The sequence below is a fragment of the Neomonachus schauinslandi genome, chromosome 15 (assembly GCF_002201575.2).
Source record: "Neomonachus schauinslandi chromosome 15, ASM220157v2, whole genome shotgun sequence".
Classification (NCBI taxonomy): domain Eukaryota; kingdom Metazoa; phylum Chordata; class Mammalia; order Carnivora; family Phocidae; genus Neomonachus; species Neomonachus schauinslandi.
In genome coordinates, this window is record NC_058417.1 from 2,127,192 (window position 1) to 2,146,172 (window position 18,981).

General features: G+C 62.6%; 4 protein-coding genes across 8 annotated transcripts in view; 1 reads left to right on the forward strand and 3 right to left on the reverse strand.

Annotated features, from left to right (window-relative positions):
* The window catches only part of DLG4 (discs large MAGUK scaffold protein 4), a 22,130-nt gene extending 20,995 nt beyond the window's left edge, over positions 1-1,135 (reverse strand). For both annotated transcript variants that reach the window (XM_021694501.2, XM_021694502.2), the window contains exons 1-3: positions 1,117-1,135; positions 821-919; positions 528-568 (exon numbers count right to left, since the gene is read on the reverse strand). In XM_021694501.2, the coding sequence (XP_021550176.2) occupies positions 528-568; positions 821-919; positions 1,117-1,135 (159 nt within the window). The remainder of the gene's footprint in view (positions 1-527; positions 569-820; positions 920-1,116) is intronic.
* A 1,016-nt stretch (positions 1,136-2,151) lies between these two features.
* On the forward strand, positions 2,152-7,922 carry ACADVL (acyl-CoA dehydrogenase very long chain). Of its 2 annotated transcripts, XM_021694506.2 has the most exons (20): positions 2,152-2,310; positions 2,397-2,472; positions 2,741-2,806; positions 2,895-2,967; positions 3,064-3,128; positions 3,240-3,374; positions 3,815-3,959; positions 4,217-4,346; positions 4,452-4,577; positions 4,936-5,134; positions 5,305-5,409; positions 5,823-5,909; positions 5,994-6,056; positions 6,157-6,258; positions 6,329-6,426; positions 6,502-6,574; positions 6,675-6,747; positions 6,836-6,908; positions 7,021-7,096; positions 7,172-7,922. In XM_021694506.2, exons 1-20 carry the CDS (start codon positions 2,249-2,251, stop codon positions 7,310-7,312), a joined length of 1,968 nt encoding a protein of 655 aa, XP_021550181.1. In that variant the 5' UTR covers positions 2,152-2,248; the 3' UTR covers positions 7,313-7,922. The 2 variants fall into 2 exon arrangements, with proteins under 2 accessions (XP_021550181.1, XP_021550182.1); XM_021694507.2 differs by lacking the exon at positions 2,741-2,806.
* Positions 7,504-14,858, reverse strand: DVL2 (dishevelled segment polarity protein 2). Of its 2 annotated transcripts, none has more exons than XM_021694508.2 (15): positions 14,629-14,858; positions 12,181-12,250; positions 11,735-11,880; positions 11,507-11,616; positions 11,251-11,386; positions 11,072-11,162; positions 10,859-10,928; positions 10,638-10,777; positions 10,484-10,560; positions 9,902-9,969; positions 9,624-9,752; positions 9,381-9,512; positions 9,065-9,244; positions 8,570-8,785; positions 7,504-8,448 (listed from the first exon to the last, which is right to left on the reverse strand). In XM_021694508.2, exons 1-15 carry the CDS (start codon positions 14,820-14,822, stop codon positions 8,003-8,005), a joined length of 2,205 nt encoding a protein of 734 aa, XP_021550183.1. In that variant the 5' UTR covers positions 14,823-14,858; the 3' UTR covers positions 7,504-8,002. The 2 variants fall into 2 exon arrangements, with proteins under 2 accessions (XP_021550183.1, XP_044777874.1); XM_044921939.1 differs by having other exon boundaries at positions 9,077-9,244; positions 9,585-9,752; positions 11,251-11,355; positions 11,479-11,616.
* A 726-nt stretch (positions 14,859-15,584) lies between these two features.
* Positions 15,585-18,981, reverse strand: part of PHF23 (PHD finger protein 23) — a 4,620-nt gene continuing 1,223 nt past the window's right edge. The window contains exons 2-5 of one of the 2 annotated variants that reach the window (XM_021694659.1): positions 18,086-18,117; positions 17,838-17,930; positions 16,497-17,334; positions 15,585-16,395 (exon numbers count right to left, since the gene is read on the reverse strand). In XM_021694659.1, the coding sequence (XP_021550334.1) occupies positions 16,181-16,395; positions 16,497-17,334; positions 17,838-17,930; positions 18,086-18,117 (1,178 nt within the window). In that variant the 3' untranslated portion in view covers positions 15,585-16,180. The remainder of the gene's footprint in view (positions 16,396-16,496; positions 17,335-17,837; positions 17,931-18,085; positions 18,118-18,981) is intronic. The other variant, XM_044921546.1, reaches the window with a different exon arrangement.

Here is an 18,981-nt window from a genome sequence, read left to right on the forward strand (position 1 = left end):
GGGGGGGTGCCTTGGCCGAGTTAACTGCTTCGGTGCTGGCAGGAACCCGGATAACGGGAGAGGAGGGAAGTGCAGCAGCACAGGGCCCCTGAGGCAAAGATGGAGGCCTGGCCAGGCACCAGCGCACGGAACAGAGACCAGGAGGATGGCTTCAGTTTCTCAGGGCAGCGAGCACCCCGAAGTGGGGCCGGGAGCACCCATGCTCCTTTCAGTACTGGGGGGGGGGGGGGGGGCCGCGGGGGGGGGGGGGCCCGGGGGGGGGGGGCCGGCAGGGGGGGGTCCCCGGGGGGGGGGCGAGTTCTCCCTCAGGAAGCCTGAAAAGTAATTCGGTCCTGGACTCTTTAGTGCCTGAAACTGGGGCCCAGGAAAGCGGGGGGAAGCAGGAGGAAGAAGGGGCTACAGGACGGGGGTGAGGAAGAGGAGACTCAGGAGTTTGTCCCCAGGGCCCCCAAGTCGTCAATGTGAGCTCAGCTGTCCAGCCCTGCCTGCCCGCTCCCTGAGGAAGCGGCCCCACCTCACCCCCTTACCTGGCTCTCCGAGATGGAAGCCTCATAAAAGTCCAGGATGTCTGTCACCAGAACAGAGCTGAGTTACCCTCCCCCACCCCTGCCGCCCTGGCCACCCCTGCCACCATCTCGCCTCCTGGTGTCTGGTAAGGGAGGAGCTCCTCCAGCCAGGGCGGCTGGATCCTGATGGAGGACGGTCAGGACGACTGACCCCTGCTTGGACTCCTGCTTGCCCCCAAGTTCGGTCACTGCCCCCTAGCAGGCCCAGGCCAGCCCTTTCCACCACTGCCCCTCAGAAAATTGGGGCTACTCACCCAGCAAGGCCTGGAAGAGGTCACTGTGCAGCACGGTGAGGAGAGGGGGTGCCCATCGCAACAGTGGGGGGGCCAGGAGCCAGAGGGCTGAGCGGGGAGCTGGTGAAATGCAAGTGAGGGAGGAGGGGGTCAAGGAAGAGACAGGGGGACCAACACATTCATCTTCCCCAGCCTGTGCCCTCTCTCTCCAGAGTCTATGGGAAGGTTCAGGAGAAGGGTCCCCGAATCCCAACCCCCAGCCCACCCCACTCCACTCAGCCCCCAGGCCTTTCCTCCACGGGACTCTCGAGTTTCACCTCTGGGTCTCTCGGACATCTCTCCCCTCTGATTTTAATCTCCCTAATCCGCAGGGTTGGAGCTGAGCTGCCTCCCCACCCAGTTCTAGCTGTTAGCTGAAGTGGGCAGTCCCATCCTTCCCCTGGCTCCTCGCACGCTGGCCTCTCTCCCCAAAGCCAGGGGTGAGTTTGCTACACTTCCCAGAGGAACTGGGGACGGGGGCCACCCCCAAGGAGGCTCCTGCAGCCCCAAAGGAAAGGCAGGTGAGCCCAGATCTCTCCTCCTGGGTGTGTCCCCAGTAAGGATGGCAGGGCAGAGGTATAAATTACCTGGGATTCCTTGACCTAGGGGTAGAGAAGTAGGTGTGTGTGTGAAGGGGGGGTCGGGGGGGGGGGAGATGCGAATTCCTACAGTTCCTCTCAGGCTGGGAAGAATCCAGTATGTCAGAGGTCTAGCCTGAGCACAGAGTCTTAGGAAGGAACAAGGGCACAGAGAGACGTACAGGAAGATCTCAGAGGCCCTAAAGGGGAGGCAGTGAATTTGAGGAGGGGAGCAGGGTCTCCTGTGAAAATTCAGGTGTTTCCAAAGTTAGTGACACCTCCTAGGTCTCAGAAAAATATGCTTGGGTCCCCCCTCCCCACCATGTCCCTCCTCTTCGTGTTGATGGAGACGAATTTCACAAGGGACCCCGAAGGGTTGTCTTTCCCTCCTTCTGCCTCTGGCATTTATCTTACACTCCTTTCTTCCCACCTATCCCTTAGCAAACTCCACCTGGGAAGTCCTCCTTTTGGTCTACCCTCCATTCTTCTGGCTGCAGTCGCCTAAGCTCCTCCCTCTTCCGCCCCAGCCTATTCCATCACCCCTTCCGAAGGCTACACTCTAGTTCGGACGCGCGCGATGAAGGCGTTTGGGGGAGACGGGGACGTTTGGAGATCGCTCTAGGTCAACCAGAATGCAGGGGCGAGGGGGCGCCCCGGAACTACATCTCCCAGCATGCCCGGGAGACCGGAAGCCCCGCCCACCCGCCTCCCGGTGCATTGTGGGCGATGAGTCAAGACAGGACGGGGGCAGCCAGACTTCAGCAGACGGGCCGACCGCGGTAGGTCCGCGCTCGGGTCAGCGGCGGCCGGAGCGGTTCGGAGCGGTTCGGAGATGCAGGCGGCACGGATGGCCCCGAGCGTGGGGCGGCAGCTGCGGAGGTTGGGGGTCGGAAGGTGCGTGCTGGACAGGAGGGATGGGGTGGGGGCGGGTGGCAGCGGGTCTGGGGACCGGGCCAGGACTGAGCCCCCTCTCCCCCCAGCTCGCGGCCCCGTGCGCCCGTGTGGCAGCCCCCGCCCGGCCCGGCCCGCCGACCCTATGCCAGCGGGGCCGCTCAGGTGAGTGACGGCGGCCTGGGAGTGGGGGGTCCGCCTCGGCTTCCCCTTCCCCGCCGCCGGCAGGGGTCTCCCTCTCCGTCCCGGGCACCTGCCTCCCGGCCTGGCACCGAGAAAGTAGGGGAAAGGGCAGGCCCCAGGGTGCCCTGATGTCAGAACTAGGGGAAAGGTCGCCGCAGCCGTCCTCCGCCGGCCCCCAGCTCTTCCGCTGGGCTCTCCTTGGCTCTTCGGAAGCCCTTTCCCCGGCCTTGCTAACGATCCCTTTCCCCAGGCGGTTCTGGAGAAGTCAGATTCCTCCTCCCCCGAGGCTTCGACCAGGGAGAAGCAGGCCAAGGCGGTATGTGGCCTCCAGGCCGGGAGGAGCTAGGCCAGGGGTTCACCCTCCCCAGCAGACAGCTCCCTGAAACCGCCTTCTCCCTGTGCAGGAATCGAAGTCCTTTGCTGTGGGGATGTTCAAGGGCCAGCTCACCACCGACCAGGTGTTCCCCTACCCGTCTGGTAAGGGGTAGTCAGAGCTGGGTGGGGCGGGGCAGCGTCCCTCGCCGGCCCAGTGACCTGACCAGCCTGTTCCCCGCCCCCGCCCCCCCCCCACAGTGCTCAACGAGGAGCAGACACAGTTTCTCAAAGAGCTGGTGGGGCCGGTGTCCCGTTTCTTTGAGGTGAGGAATGACTCGGGTGGGGGGATACAGGGCTTTGGTCCCTGATGGGGTGGGAGCAGTGTTGAACAGCTTAAAAGGAGCCTGGATGGCAGCATCCTGTGCCTTCTCCAGGAGGTGAACGATCCTGCCAAGAATGACATGATGGAGAAGGTGGAGGAGACCACCATGCAGGGCCTCAAGGAGCTGGGGGCCTTTGGTCTGCAAGTGCCCGGCGAACTGGGTGGTGTGGGCCTCTGCAACACGCAGGTGAGGGAGGTCGTCGCCCCCCACCCCCCTGCCCCGCCCCGTTGCCAGCATCCCAGTCTACTGCAACTTTGTGGATGAAGCTCCCTTCTTACCTGACCCAGGATCCAGGTTTGTGAAGTAACCGCCCTTGTGGCCTCTCGGATGGTGACTACCAGTCCACACACATTGTTCCAACAAACCGTTTGCAGACGTACACCTTTTCAGACACCAAACTATATGCGTCCCTTAGGGCCACGGACCTCACCTAGGTTCACAAGTCCCAATGGGAGGGACTGACAAATAGGGTAGGAAGCTCCCTACCAGGGTCCCTCTCTGCCACGGGGACATTTCTTCTCTCCAGTCACCGTGTGGGAATGCCCTGCCCTGTTGACCGCACTTTCCTGCTAAGGCCCCCACGGGGCAGCCAGTAACAGCCCCAGAGGCCTGCTTTTCTCCCGCAGTACGCCCGCTTGGTGGAGATCGTTGGCACGCATGACCTTGGCGTGGGCATCACCCTGGGGGCCCATCAGAGCATCGGCTTCAAAGGCATCCTCCTCTTTGGCACAAAGGCCCAGAAAGAAAAATACCTCCCCAAACTGGCATCTGGTGAGGCAGCCCCAGGAGACCCAGGGGGGACTGGGGGTGTCCTGGGCTTGGTACAAATGAGGCTGGTGATACGGAGGTCATCATTTAGCTGGGCGCGTCGGTTGGGGGAGATTCTGGGAAGGCATCAGTGTGCTGGTGGGGAAACGTGAACCTGACCGCGGCCAGAAGCGTCAAGGCTGCCTGTGGGCAGGGTGGGGACAGTGAGGGGCCTCTGATGCCCATTGGGACCCAGTTTAAAGGCGCTCTCTCCCCAACAGGGGAAACCATAGCTGCTTTCTGTCTAACCGAGCCCTCCAGTGGGTCCGACGCAGCCTCCATCCAAACTTCAGCCGTGCCCAGCCCCTGTGGGAAATATTATACCCTCAATGGAAGCAAGATTTGGATCAGGCAATCCTCCCCTGCCCCCTGCCTTTGTCTCTTCTCCACCTCTTCCCAGTTTCAGGCCCCACTGCTCTGTCCCCCGCACCCTGACTGCCCCTCATTTTTCCATAGTAACGGGGGCCTGGCAGATGTATTCACGGTCTTTGCCAAGACACCAGTCACAGACGCAGCCACGGGGGCCGTGAAGGAGAAGATCACAGCTTTCGTGGTGGAGCGGAGCTTTGGAGGTGTCACCCAGTGAGTGGGTTTGGGGAGAGGATGGAAGCGGAGCCAGACTGGGGCACAGCACTGCGGTCCAGGGCAGATGGTGTCACAGGTCACCCTGGGGATGTGTGCAAAACCCAGAGCAGCTGGATGGCATATTCTCTTTGGGATTAAGCTGCACAGAACTCGTATAAAGCTTTGGCTCCTGCAGCCAGTGAGCCGAGCATCTGGTAGGCTAGAGAACCAGGTGTCCTCATCCTCCAAGCATGCCGGCCCTGCTGCCTACACCTTCTCCCGTGCTTGCAGCCGCAGTAACGCCCAGCTCCCACAAAGTGACCCCCGCCCCATGGCAGCCTGCCAAGCACACCTCTGCTTCTCTGCCCTTTCACAGCGGGCCCCCCGAGAAGAAGATGGGCATCAAGGCCTCGAACACGGCAGAGGTGTACTTTGACGGGGTACAAGTGCCGTCGGAGAATGTGCTGGGCGAGGTGGGGGGCGGCTTCAAGGTTGCCATGCACATCCTCAACAACGGAAGGTTCGGCATGGCCGCGGCCCTCGCGGGCACCATGAGGGGCATCATTGCTAAGGCGGTGAGTGCCCTGCTTGAGCTCCAGCTGGCCGGAAGCAAAGTCACCCTGTCCCCCTTCCCCAGGGGGGCCGTCCCTCCCCTCCCCCTGGGATCGGATCTCCGTGCAGCCTGTCCCTCTCCTGGCGGGGAGAAACTACAGAACCCCACTGCGACACACGGGCCCTCCTCCAGGTGGACCATGCTGCTAATCGTACCCAGTTTGGGGAGAAAATTCACAACTTTGGGCTGATCCAGGAGAAGCTGGCCCGGATGGCTGTGCTGCAGTACGTGACTGAGGTGAGGGTCCGCCCACAGCCCAAGCCCCGCCCCGGGCCCTCCTCCTAGCCGGTGGGACTACAACTCCCAGCAGCACCTGGGGCAGTGGGTCTCCAGCTTTACACCAATGCCCTAGGGGATGCGGGGAGGCGTGGTCAGCGCCGAAGGGCGAGGGCCGAGTCGTTCTTCGGAGGTCCCTGAAGCTGATCCCACCTGCGCCCCCACCTACCTCTTCTCCCCTTCCAAACAAGTGCAGTACCTAGAAACCCCCAGTGGGCTGGCTCAGGGGACCAAGTACGTGCCTGACAGGTGGAGCTAGGTGGTGAAGGCAAGGGCCTCGAGGAGTAGGGCAGACCTGGTCTTGGGAGCTCTGGGCGATCGGGGTGAGTCTGACACCATCCTTTTCCTTCCCACGCCCAACCGTGCAACCTCAGTCCATGGCTTACATGGTGAGTGCCAACATGGACCAGGGAGCCACGGACTTCCAGATCGAGGCCGCCATCAGTAAAATCTTTGGCTCGGTGAGGTCCCCGGCCTATAGGGCGGGAGAGCCCAGGGTGGGAGCCTGGCTCCAAGACCAATCTTACGTGGTTCTCGGTCCCCAGGAGGCGGCCTGGAAGGTGACCGATGAGTGCATCCAGATCATGGGCGGCATGGGCTTCATGAAGGTACAGGATGGCGCTCTGCCTGGGGCGGCCACCGCGGGAACAGGAGGGGCGGGCGGGCGCCGCTCAGCAAGGCCGTGTGTTCTGGCTTCCCCCATGGCAGGAGCCTGGGGTAGAGCGCGTTCTCCGAGACCTTCGCATTTTCCGGATCTTCGAGGGGACCAACGACATCCTCCGGCTCTTTGTGGCTCTGCAGGGCTGTATGGTAAGAGGGAACTCGGGGAGGAAGGAGGGAAAAGAGCACGTCCTGACTGTTAGGCTCTTCTCCCACGCAGAACAAAGGAAAGGAACTTTCTGGACTTGGCAGCGCTCTAAAGAATCCCTTTGGGAATGCCGGCCTCCTGCTAGGAGAGGCAGGCAAACAGCTGAGGAGGTAAGCCTGAGCGGGGCCGGGCCGGGGCGGGCTGGGGGGTGGTGACTAACCGGTCACATTCCCCCTTCCTCGAAGGCGGGCAGGGCTGGGCAGTGGCCTGAGTCTCAGTGCTGTCATCCACCAGGAGCTGAATCGGAGCGGAGAGCTGGTAAGCACTTGGGGGGCGGGGGGGGGGGGGGGGGCAGCCCCCGCGGGGGGGCAGGTGCGGCTGGGCCCTCTGAGCGCTGGTGCCTTCCCTCTCTGTTCAGACAGTGAAGGCTCTGGAGCAGTTTGCCGCTGTGGTCGAGACCAAGCTAATAAAACACAAGAAGGGGATCGTCAGTGAGTGAGCCCTGCCCCGTCCCCTCCTTTCCCTGCCCCCCAGCCCCCCCACCTTTCACCCGCCGACCCCGGCCCGTCTACCTGACAGATGAACAGTTCGTGCTGCAGCGTCTGGCTGACAGTGCCATTGACCTCTACGCCATGGTGGTAGTTCTGTCCAGGTGCGGCGGCAGCCGGGGCGGGGGAGGCGGCCCGGGCAGCGGCGGTGGGGGGTGGGGGTGCCCGGGCCAGGCTCACGGCCCAGGTTTGTTTGCCCTTCCTGCTTGGCGCCAGGGCCTCAAGATCCCTGAGTGAGGGCCACCCTACAGCCCAGCACGAGAAGATGCTCTGTGACAGCTGGTGTATCGAGGTGAGATTCGGGGTCACCCAGGGCAGGCGGGGGGGCGCGAGGCGCGGGCCTGAACCCCTCCTCGTGTGTCCCCAGGCGGCGGCCCGGGTCCGGGAGAACATGACCGCCCTGCAGTCTGACCCAAAACAACAGGAGCTGTTCCGTAACTTCAAGAGCATCTCCATGGCCTTGGTGGAGCGAGGCGGCATGGTCACCAGCAACCCCCTGGGCTTTTGACTGCTGCCCGCTGCCAGGGCCCGGCCCGTGCCTTCTCAAGCCCAGTGCCCCCCGACAGGCCCTGGTTCTGCCTTAAAGAGGGCCTGGCCCAGGGCCCCGCTGCTCTCACGGCCTCGCTCTGCCGGGCCCCCTCTTGGCCTCGCTGCCTGCCTCCCTCCCAAAGAAAGGAGCCAGAGGCGTGGGGAGTTTGCCCCTATTGCTTTATTTGGTTTTATACAAGTGACTAAATAAATAGAGTAACAAAAGCAGCTACGTGGGCCCCCAATACCGAACACCCCAGCTTCCTCTGACTGCTGGCTAGGGTGCCCACCCCCTTCCTCCTCCCAGCGTACCGCTGCCCGCCCCCCACCCTGCCCAGGACACAGCTGACGCCCGGGGCGGGCACAGCAGGAGGTCACATTGTGGGGTTAGAAGAAGGGGCCCGGGAGAAAGGGATTCTTCATATAAAAAAGGGAAGCGTCTACTGAAAAAATAGTCCAAAAAATGCACGAAAGTCTATTTCAACCCCCCCCCCAAAGGCTTATAAAAACAGTAAAGCTAAAAATAACCAAAGGTCCCTTACACACCCCCGAGGGCAGGGGAGGGACCAGGCACTGCCCGTGAGTCACGGTGGCAAGCCCCTCGGCCGGCAGGGGCCCTCGGCCGGCAGGGGCCAGGCAGGACGGGCCGAGGAAGGAGATCCTGTGCGCTCTACATAACATCCACAAAGAACTCACTGGGGTTGCCCATAGCCATGTGGAAGCTTTGGCGGCTCGCTGTGAGCTCTGGGGGCACAGAGCCCAGGTCTCTAACCGGAGGGGCCCCCGGGGGCTGCACGGCTGGAGGGACGGGGGGTGGAGGCGGGGGCATCATGACCACCATCATGGGATTGTAGGGGAGGGCCATCCCCGGGGGTGGTCCGTAGGGATGGAGCCCAGGGTGGGCTCGGAGGTTCAGAGCACCCCCTGCCGAGCCCCTGGAAGGGGGAGGGCCCCCGTCAGCCCCGCCGGGATCCCCGCCCCGCCGGAGGCTGCCCCCGCGGCTGGAGGGCTCAGACTCACTGCCGCTGCCGGACTTGGACTCGGGGGCCCGCTCATCAGGCCTCCCTGGGCGCCCTGCCCCCCCATCGCTTCGCGTCGACCCACTGCTCCGGCTCCCTGTGGGGGGGTGAGGGGTGCGGCCACCTGAGCCCTGACCCAGCATCCCTCGGCCTCCCCGGCGCCCCCCCCCCCCCTGGGCCGCCCCCAGGCGCGGTCCTGGCGTGGGACAGTGACTCACCCTCGCTGTGCTGGCTGCTGGCGCTGCCCCCCCCGTAGGTGTAGGACGAGAGCTCGTGGTAGGGCGGCGGCTGGGGGCTGTACGGGTGGGGGGCCGGGTACTGGTACGAGAAGGTGGGCAGCAGGGGCCAGGGGGTGGCCCCGGGCAGAGGGGCCAAGGTGTCCTGGTCCGACGCCCCGCTCGAGCCGTCGTCGTTCAGGGACAGGCTGACGAGGTCTGGAACGCAGCAGAGGAGCGAGAGTCACTGCTTCGGAGGCGCCTTTTCCCCAGAACCATCCACGAGGGGGGCGAAGACAAGGGCCTCCGACAGGAAACTCCCCGTGGGCCCCCGCCGCCAGGGCACGGCTCGCCCAGGGAGCACAGCCGGGTGCCGTCAGCCAGGGCAGGGCCTGACACAGGACACGCTGCACGACCGTCCACGGCGGCCCTGGCTGGCTTCTGGGCTAGGGGTGCGGCTGGAGGGGCAGGATGGGGCGGTGGGGACAAGAGACTCACAGCTCTCGCAGCCGCCGCTGAGGTCCCCGAAGACGTAATAGCACTGCTCAGAGAAGGTGATCTTGTTCACGGTGTGCCGGATGAGGCCTGCCTTGAGCAGCCCGCTCGCGTACTTGCGGGCTTCCCGCCGCTCGGGAAAGCCTTCCACGTGATGGTAGAGCCAGTCGACCACGTCCGAGCCTGGGAGCGCCCGAGCAGAGAAGCGCTCAGCTCCTCCTCCCGGACTCCTGCCTCACCCCTGCCTGCGCCGGTCCCGGCTGGGGCCTCCTCCGGCCCCCCCTCCTTCCCATACCACCCGTCCAGGACCCAGCCATACCCAGAAAAGCATTAGGGATGGTGATCTTGAGCCACATGCGGTCCCGAACTTCCAGCCCAGACTCTGGAGCTGCCATGGCCTTGGTCACAGATGCCATGTCCGTGTGGATGGAAAGACCCCGGCCTTCACAGCCTGTGCGGGAAGAAATGGGTCTGAGGTAGGGCCCACTGCCAAGCAGCAGCGGGCACAGCTCCGGTGAGAGGCGTTCCGGGGAGGGGACAGTAAGGTGGGCTGGGGGCTCACCCTCAGGCAGAGAGGACCCCGACGTCATGGTGCTCATGGACGAGGAGCCGGGATAGGCCGGGAAGGTGCCAGTCAGCGCGGCGGAGTGGGACACCCAGGCGGCAGGGTCGATGGGCTGGATGGGCTCGTCTGGGACAGAGAAGGCCCCTGCGACGATCATTTCCCTGCAGCTCCCTGACTGACTTCCATCCCACCTTTGCCCTGACCCGCCTCCAGCCCTTCCTGCCGCCTGGAGGCCCAATCCCGGCTCCCCAGTCTCCTGCCCCCACAGCACTCACTTCGAGGAAGAGTGAAATAGGCCTGGGGAGAGGGATCCCAGCACTTGGCCACCGTCAGCACGATGGGGCTGTGGGGAGGGGGGAAGCAGTCACGCAGGGTGGTGCAGGGGGGGGGCGGGGCGGGGCCTTGGGAGGGCGGAGGGCAGAGGACTAGGACAGAGCAGAGACCACAGAGGGGGCTGGGCTGCAGGGCTGAGGCAGGGAGGCTCTGGCGCAGGGGACCCACGGACAGCGACAACTCTAGTAACGCCGCCGACAGGTGCGAGGGAACACACGGTCAGGGTCCCTCCGGAGCCGGTCCGGGAACAGGGACGCTAAGCCACGCCGTTCGCGGATGGGGACGGGGACGGACATGCGCACGCACACCACACCCGGGGGTAAGACCGCGCAGAGCAGACAGAGCGACGGACGAGGGCAGCGAGAGCGGGGAGGGGACTTCGGAGGCATGCAGGTGGGGGTCTCGCGGGCACACCCTCGCCCCGTGGGCATCTGTCACGTTACTCGGCCGTGCCCCGCACGCTCCCCGGACCCGCGCGGCCGCGGGCCGGGGCGGCAGACGAGAGGACGGGGCCGCCGGCTCACCCGGGCTTGTGCACGATGTCCCGCAGGACCCGGACTGCGTCGTCGTTGCTCATGTTCTCGAAGTTCATGTCGTTCACCTGGAAGCCGGGCCGGCGGGTCAGGGGCGGCCGCCCGGGGCGCATACCCCGCCGCCCACGGCCCCGGGGCAGCCCACCTGCAGCAGCATGTCGCCCGGCTCGATGCGCCCGTCGGCCGCCACGGCGCCCCCCTTCATGATGGAGCCAATGTAGATGCCACCATCGCCCCGCTCGTTGCTCTGGCCCACGATGGAGATGCCCAGGAAGTTGTACTTCTCTGCGGAGGGCGCACACATGACGAGGGGAAGCCCGCCCGGCGCGCGACCCGCCCCCCCGCCGGCCCTGCGCCCCCTCGTACCCATGTTCAGCGTGACGGTGATGATGTTGAGAGACATGGTGGAATCAGTGACGCTGCTAAAAGACGAGGCCTGTGGGGGACACGGGGAAGGAGCTGGGCTGCCTCCGAGGACCCGGGGCCGAGCCCCAGAGTCTCACTTCCTGTGCCCTGGGCTCCCTAAGCCCGGGCCCCCAGCTTCTCCAAGGTCCAGCTGTCCCGCGACAAGCCCCTCACCCTCTCCAGGCGCGGCGGCCGCTGTTTCCTCCGCCGCCGGTGGCGCTTGAGGAGGCGGGAGGCACTGCTCTGCTCCGTGGAGCTGCTGAACCTGTCAGGAGGTCGGGAAGGGGAGCTCACAGGCAGACGAGGTTGGGGGGCGCCCGGCAGAGAGATGGGAGGCGCGGGGGAGGCCGTACCTGCTCATGGTGTCGTCCTCGTCTGAGTCCCCCAGGCTGGTGCTCTCCAGCTCGCTGGTCATGAGGGTTGAGGAGCTCTCATAGCCAGCCAGGTGGCGCTCCAGCCTTGAGGGGCCACTGGGCCTGTGGCCCCCCGCTGCGTGCGAACCGGAACCTCAGGAGCCCAGGCCTCGGGCTGCTTCCCCTCGTCGCGCCTCGGGCCGAGCCCTCCTCCTCCCCAGCCCCGGCGCACCCTCGGGAGGCCTGCCCCCCTCACCGCCATGCTCACTGCTGTCTCTCCTGCGAGGCCGTTCCCGCCGCACAGACACGACCGACTCTGTCTCGGTCTCAGGCTCCAGGTTTTCCCGGCTGCTGGACACATTAGGGCTGGGTGGGCAGAGACGTGTCAGGGGGACAGGGCTTCAAGTCCTCAACTGTCCCCCCCCAGGGGCTTGAGTCCCCTCCTCACCTCCCTCCCCTGGACTCAAGAATCCCAAAGACTCACTGGAAGGACGGAGGCCTGGAGTCCCCAATGCCGCTGGTCCTCTCTGGGGGTAACGGGGGTAACGGTGGGGGGGGTGGCGCCAGTTCGGGCCGAGGCTCGTGGGCTGGGGGAGCCATCTCGGGTTGGGGGTTATCTGACGACACTAGCTGGAAAGATGCAATGACAAAACCCGGCTCAACCAGGAAGGGAGGCATCTGAGGTGGGAGTAAGGGAAGGGACTCGGGGGAGTAAGGGAAGGGACTACAGGGTCTGAGCAAGCCCACGGCCGGCGGAAAGCACCGAAAAAGCAGGAGCGAGCAATAGAGGCTCCAGAAGAAGGCTGAGCAACTCCAGCTGGCTCTCCGAGCCGGTGAGGCAGCAAGGAGCCAGGGCCTCCAGCTCCTGGGCAGGGGGCAGACTGAGGCTCAGAGGAGTCCGGCGGCTGCAGGGGGGACGGGGGCGCTCACCCAGGACACCACCCTTCCGTTGAAGCAGGGCAGGCGGGCGTTGTCATCCGAAATCTCCTCCTTCACCACCCTGCCGAGGGACAGCATGAAGGCCAGTGAGAATGGCCTAGCTCCCCCCACATGCACCCCCGTTCAAGGCTTCTCCCGATCTTCGTCCAGGTCAAGGATGTTGACTTTCCCGCACCTTGACCAAGTCCTCGTCCCTGACGCTGAAATGCTTCTTCGCTCTCACACCTAGGAGTTTCCAAATTCACCCCCTTTCCTTCCTTCTCCTCCTCTCCCCAACTCATCCTTAGGTTTTGACACTGCTCCAAAGATTTCCTTGAGTCTAATTCAAACCTCTCTCACTCGAATCTCAAAGGCCGTCCCATCCCCTCTGGTGACCCCAGCTGCCCCAAATGTCTGTCTAACCTTAGGAGCTCTGCCAGCACCTCCCCCAACCTCCACCCTGCTCCTCACACGCCACCGTTCCTAGTCCCCAAAGCCTTTGGTCCGGAGTCTGTAGTCTCATGCTTTCCTTAGTTTTCTCTACCTCACTCCCAGAAAGCTATCCAAATGCGCCACCTTTCCCCACGTACAAATACCCGTTAGACCGAAAAATAGTACTTGCTCACAAGGCTGAGCACTCCCAAGGAGAGGTGAAGCCCAGTTTCCCATTCCCCTGTGGCTCATCTGGCACTGAATTCTACACTAAGCAGCCCAGCCTTGGGGTCATCTCTCCCACGGGTTCCTTGGGATGGATGGGACTTGCCCCTTCTTCTCAACCACCATGAGAAATCATGGATGCCTATTCTGTTCAACACTGTATCCTGGTCACACAGCAATGAACCTGATGCTTAGGGAGCATGAACAAGTATCTGTTAAATAAACATATGAACTATGAGACTCTCTACCCTGAACAGACTCTCTCTCTCACACAGACACATCCTCGCCTCCAAATTAGGACAGCCTGTCTGATTAACCCTTTACTCTAATATGATTCTAGGAGCCTGGATACATGAAAACTTAATCCCATCTGTTATCAATGGGGCAACTCAGCCCGATCACGACCACCACTCTGTCTCAGTATAACGCAGCATTCTTCGCTACGTAACCCAGCCTCGGCGTAGCCTAACCTGGAAAATTATTCTGAGTGATCTCACTTACAGACCAGTCAGACTCAATACTAGTCGCAATTACAACTCACCAAGAAATCACCGTGCGGGGCGCCTGGGTGGCTCAGTTGGTTAAGCGACTGCCTTCGGCTCAGGTCATGATCCCGGAGTCCCTGGATCGAGTCCCGCATCGGGCTCCCTGCTCGGCAGGGAGTCTGCTTCTCCCTCTGACCCTCCCCCCTCTCATGTGCTCTCTCTCTCATTCTCTCTCTCTCAAATAAATAAATAATCTTTAAAAAAAAAAAAAAAAAGAAATCACCGTGCGTCGCTTACCTATACTAAGCTTTTTCCGCAAACTGTGTCCATTTCACGGATCATGCCGCTAACAAACAGAAAAACCTTGATCTAACTCCCAGGTAACTCCCAAGACAGTCCCACTTTCCCAACGTCCAACAATCTCTCAGTAGAGGCCAGTCCATTCCACTGTCCCAGACCCCGGACTGTCCCAGTCTAATCCAGCCTGCCTTCAAGGGCCGAGGCTGGCTACCTAGAGAGCTCAGGCTCAAAACCTAGGAAGACGTTTATTGTTCAAAGTTCTAGTCTAGCCCAGAATGACCCAAATTACTCCAGGATAGCCCAACATGTTCTAGCAACAGCCTAGAGTGTCCCGTCATGCAGCTGTCTCTACCAATATAGACATTATCCCAATACAGCTGTCTACACTGGCAGAGCCCCCAAAAGCCGGGTCTGCCCCTCTACAGAGTGTCTCCATAAAAACTAGGCCCCAGCAGAAACTAAGATCAACCAATCCCACCCAGTAGAGACCAGAACCACCGAAGTTTTTCCAGGATAGCCCAATCTACTCCAAAGCAGCCTAGAACATCCCAATACACCATTCTCTGCGTTCGGACGGACCAGAATGTCCCCAGATAATCCCATCTGCTGTACTCTAGCCCAGAATATCCCCAGATACCCCGACCCAGCTCAATCTACACCAGGAGATTACACAACACCCCTCAGAGCCCGTGTGCTACAGGACTGCTCCGAATGCACCAGACCACCCAGATTATCCCCAAATCAACCAGTGCACCCCACTCTATTCCAGTATAGCCTAATCTTCCCTAATCTGGTTTAGCACAGCCCGCTGCATCGTCCTACAGCTCCGTGCGCCTCAATCTGTCCAAGCATAACCTTGCCCGTCCTGGGATACCCAATCTAAGGCCAGCATAATACAGTCTGCTGCACTGGAGCCCAGAAAACGCCAGCATGGCCCAGAGCAGACCTGTGCCCCTCCACAGTGCCCAATCCACCCCAGCGCGGCCACCATCGGTTCCAACCTAGGCCTCGCGCTCACCCGAAATCCTGATCCATAGACTTGAAAAAGTACTTAGCGCCCGCGGGCCGCTGCAGGACGCTCTTGAAATCGCCGAGGGTGATGCGCTCGGCGGGAACGGGGATCTTCACCAGGTAGGGAGTCTCTTCTTCATCCAGGTGGTATATCACCTTGGTCTCCCCGACACCGCCGCCCCCCGCGCCGCTGCCCGCCATGGTCTCGCCCGCGCGCTCCCGGGCTCTGCCGCCCACCCAACGGGGCGAAGCGCCCCCGCCGCGCCTGCGCACACGCGCACTCCGCCGCGCGAGCGCGGACAGGACCGACCGGCGCAGGAGAGGTGCGGAGGGGTCAGCGGGGTGGCGGTCGACGGAAAGGGGGCGCGGGCCGTGGAGCTCGACCCGATGCCGCGGATCCTGCCGCCGCCGCCGCGCGCCACCGCCGCCGCCGCGCGCCACCGCCGCCGACGTCGCGGGCGCCCTTCAGCACCCCGCCCACCTCTCCTCATGTCACGTGGCCCGAGTCGGCCCGCCCTGTCACGTGACCCGCCGCGGTCACGTGACCGCCGCGGCTCCTCCCCAGCGCCCCCGCCACGTGACCGTTGCTTTCAGCAACGGTCTCCCAACCCTCAACGGCCCCGCCCCCAAATGTGTCCCCACCCGCGTCCTCCGAGTACCCCGGCGAAGCTGGCCCCGGCCCTAGGGGGCTGGCGGCCGGCTCCCACCCGCTCTGCTCCACCCAGGCGGGGGGCTCGAAGCAACGCTGATCCCCCTGGAGCAGTGCGTGTTGGGGGACAGGCTGGGGGCGGTGGGGGTCCTGGGCCGGGGGCAAGCCAACTGAGGCCGCGAGGCTGGGGGGGGCGGGGCGGGAGGAGGTGCAGAGCCGGGTGGTTTTCCGCTCGGACTCTGGAGGTGGGCTTCAGTCTTCTGGCCGGCCTGTCCACCGCCTCCCTCCTAAGCAGGACAGTCAGTGAGGGCTATAAACACAAAAGAGCCCACTCTGCTTTATTTACAACACGCAGGCTGTCTGTACAAACAGCTGGCCAATATTATTAAAAACAAAAGAGGTGAGCGAGCGGATCGTCACCTTTCTGTTTTCCTTCCTCCCTCGGCCAGACCCTGGTTGGTACTCCACCTCTGAGCTGCCCTGCCCGAAAGGGGAAGTCCAAAATTAAAAATACAACCGGTGTAGAATAAATGGGGAGATAAAAGAAAAGATGAGGAAGGGGAGTGCTCTATTTACACTAGAGTTTTATAGACAACTGTCCCATTCCACCCCAGCTCCAACCCTGGCCCAGAAAGTGAAGGGCGGCAGGTCTAAGGGACAGAGATTAAGTGTCTAGGGACCCAGACAGCTTCCCACCCCCAACTGTAATGGGTCCATGTTCAAGTCCACAAGGTGGGAAGGAAAGGTTAAGGTTGGACCGTGAGCCATTCATTCCCAAACCAGCCTCCCTTGGGAATTCCTGCCTTGAAGTGGGACAATAATCCAAGCTCCAGGGGATAGGCTGAGGACCCTGAGGCTCAGTTCCCAAGTCACGTTGTCATTTGGAAGTCCCAGCCTGGAGACGGCGGTGTCAGGGCTCTCCAGATTTGGGAGGCCCCCCTAACCGCCGGGCCTCTGGCCGCAGTTCCTTGCATTTCTGGCAGTAAAAGAAGTCAGGGACGTTGGTCTTCTTGATCTTAGCACAGGAGAGGTGGATCCAGGTCCCACACAGGCTGCACTCAATCATGGGCCGCCCTGCAAAGGGCTTTCGGCAGTAACATGTGATCAGGTCCCATGAGTCATCACCTGGGGAAAGAAGGTTTGGTTGGTGTTCTGCCTGAGCGCTTGGGTCCGCAACAGCCCAAGCCCATCCTCCAGCTAACCCTGGGCAGCCCCAGACCTCTCACCTGATTCTACCATGATGTCCTCATCCATGACCCGCATCTCGCCTTCACTCGAGCTGGCGTCTCCATCTTGGCTCGTTTCAGTGCTGCCCACTTCCTTGCTCTCGCTGTCAGTGGGAGGGGCTCCTTCAGGGTGCACTGCAGCAGGGGGCCTAGGAGCCTCGGGGGGTGTTGGCAGCACAGGGGCTGGGGCTTCACCCCCTACCACTGCTGCCATGTCTTCCTCCTCCTCCTCTTCCTCTTCCTCCTCCTCCTCTTCAGAGTCTGTATCACTGGGGGGTGCCCGGGTAGGCCCAGGAGGTGGGAGTCTATCCCCCCGATCTGCCTTTTTCAACTTCCGTTTCTTGCTCTTTTTAATTCGAGACCTCTTTTCCCCATCCCCAGGAGCTGGCCGAGGCCTCCGAAGCGCCCCAAAGCCAGCCCCCCCTCCTGGCCCCAACTTTCGGTTCTTTCGGTCCTTCTTTCGAGGAGGTTGGGAGAGGTCCCCCTGGGAAAGGGGTACTGGGGTGAGAGCAGCAGGGGGCCGGGAGGCATGGGTCAGGGATGTGGGGGACAGTGGAGATGCCATTTTGGGCCCATCTAGATCAAAGAGAGAATCCTTGAGCTTCATCTTCTCAAGCAGGGTTGCACTGTCAGGGGCCTGCAGACGAGAAAAAGTGGACCTCGGGGGTCCTGGCTGAGTGGGACCTGCTTGAGCCGCCCTTCTCTTGGATGATTTTGCTTTCTTAACAAAGGTCTGGATGGTTCGGAGGTCTGAGGGGGCCGAGTCCCAGCCGTCACTGTCGGCCGCGCTCTCGCCACGCAATGGAGAACTGGAGCCAGAGGCTGGCCAGTCACTTTCCTTGAAAGGGGACAGACCAGGGTCAGCAGGCGGCCCGGTGGCATTCCAGCCCCTCTACGAACCCAGCTTGAAAACCAGGGACAAGATCTTCCTGGATATATCCTGCCCAGACCACCCAAAAATCACCACACTCAGAATTGTCCCCTCCCCGATTCCCCTCAGCATCTCCTCTTGCAAACTTCCCTGTTGCCCCTGCCCTCAGGTTCTGGCCATCTCCCCAGTCCCGCCTGCCTCACAGCACTGTCTCCCCCAGACCAGAGCCCTATTTCTTTATGTCTGTTTTCCTCCAGTGCATTGAGAAGCACCTTCCATGAACACCCCCAGGCCATTCACTGCTGCTCAAGCCACCCCAAGGGACTAGTGTTCCCACCAGTTTCCAATTTCCCTGCTCTTCCCCATCACATCTGATAGGTTTCTCCTATAAAGTACCGCAGTCCCCTTTGCTCCACACCCCTCTACGGCCTAGGACCCCACCGTCAAGCTGGCCGTCCTCCAGACCCTACCTCTTTGCTGGGGGGGATGTAACCGGCATAGGCCAAGACAAAACTGCAGAATTTGTTGAAATCCTCAATTGTTCTCCGACGCTTCTCTGGTGGCTGAAAGGAAACATGTATCGCAAGGAATTGAAGAGGGGCATTCCCGAAGGTATACTCCCCTGAGTGAGGGATCTAGAAAAGGCCAGAGGAGGAAAGAGGGGAGGGGGAGGGCATCCGGCAGTAATACTAGGCTGCAAAGGTAAGGGAAAGCTCACCTGAGTTTCTGGCTTCAGGGTCGGAGGTGGATCTGTGAAAGCAATAAAAGCTGAGTCAAGGCACCAGCAAAGAATCTGTGCGAAACCCCACCTCTAAATCTCGGAGGTCCCAAGCGAACCCCTCTTCCCTCAGGTCCCCCAGCCAGGCCAGCAGGTCCCCAGCTGTGCTGGACCCGCCCCTGCTCCCCCTTCCGCCCTGCGAGGGGCGGAGCCAGGGCGCGGCGCCCTCTCAGGCCTCGCTATAGCGCTCCCCTTCCCCCCACCGGAGGCCTGGCGCCCCGCCCCCCCAACTCACGGTTTCTCTAGACTCCAATCTACTCGATCTCTTGGCGCCCCACCCCGCCATACCGCTCCCCGGACCGAGCTCGGGCGGCCGCCTGCCCCTGTCCTTCACACGCGCCCAGTGCCCCGAGTTCCTACCCGGTCGCGACCTATCGCCCGGGGCCCTCCGAGACCGCACACGCAGCCCGCCGGCCCCCAGGGTCCAGGATGACCACGCTGAACCGCTCCCCGCCCTCCGGCCCCTTCTACTCGAGCACGAGGCCCGGCGCGCCCCTCACCCCCACCCTAAACACACACAGGCACACACATCCAACGCCACTTCGCGGCTGGGACAGACCAGAGAGCTCTAACCCGGACGCGGCCCCACCTGCCCCCCCCATACCGCGCTCCCCACAATTTCGCCGTCCCTCCGCCCCCATCCGGGGCTTTGGCCCCTCCCCGTCTCGAGCTCCTCGGGCTCCCCGCCGGGCCCCCGGGCCCAGTTCCGAGCCCTCCGGCCGCCGCCCCCCCCTCCGCCCCCGTACTCACCACCAAGTGACTAGGCTGCGGACCCCTAAACTCTAGCCCCCCCCCGCCCACCGGCTACTCTCTCTCTCTACGGCAACCCCCGCTGC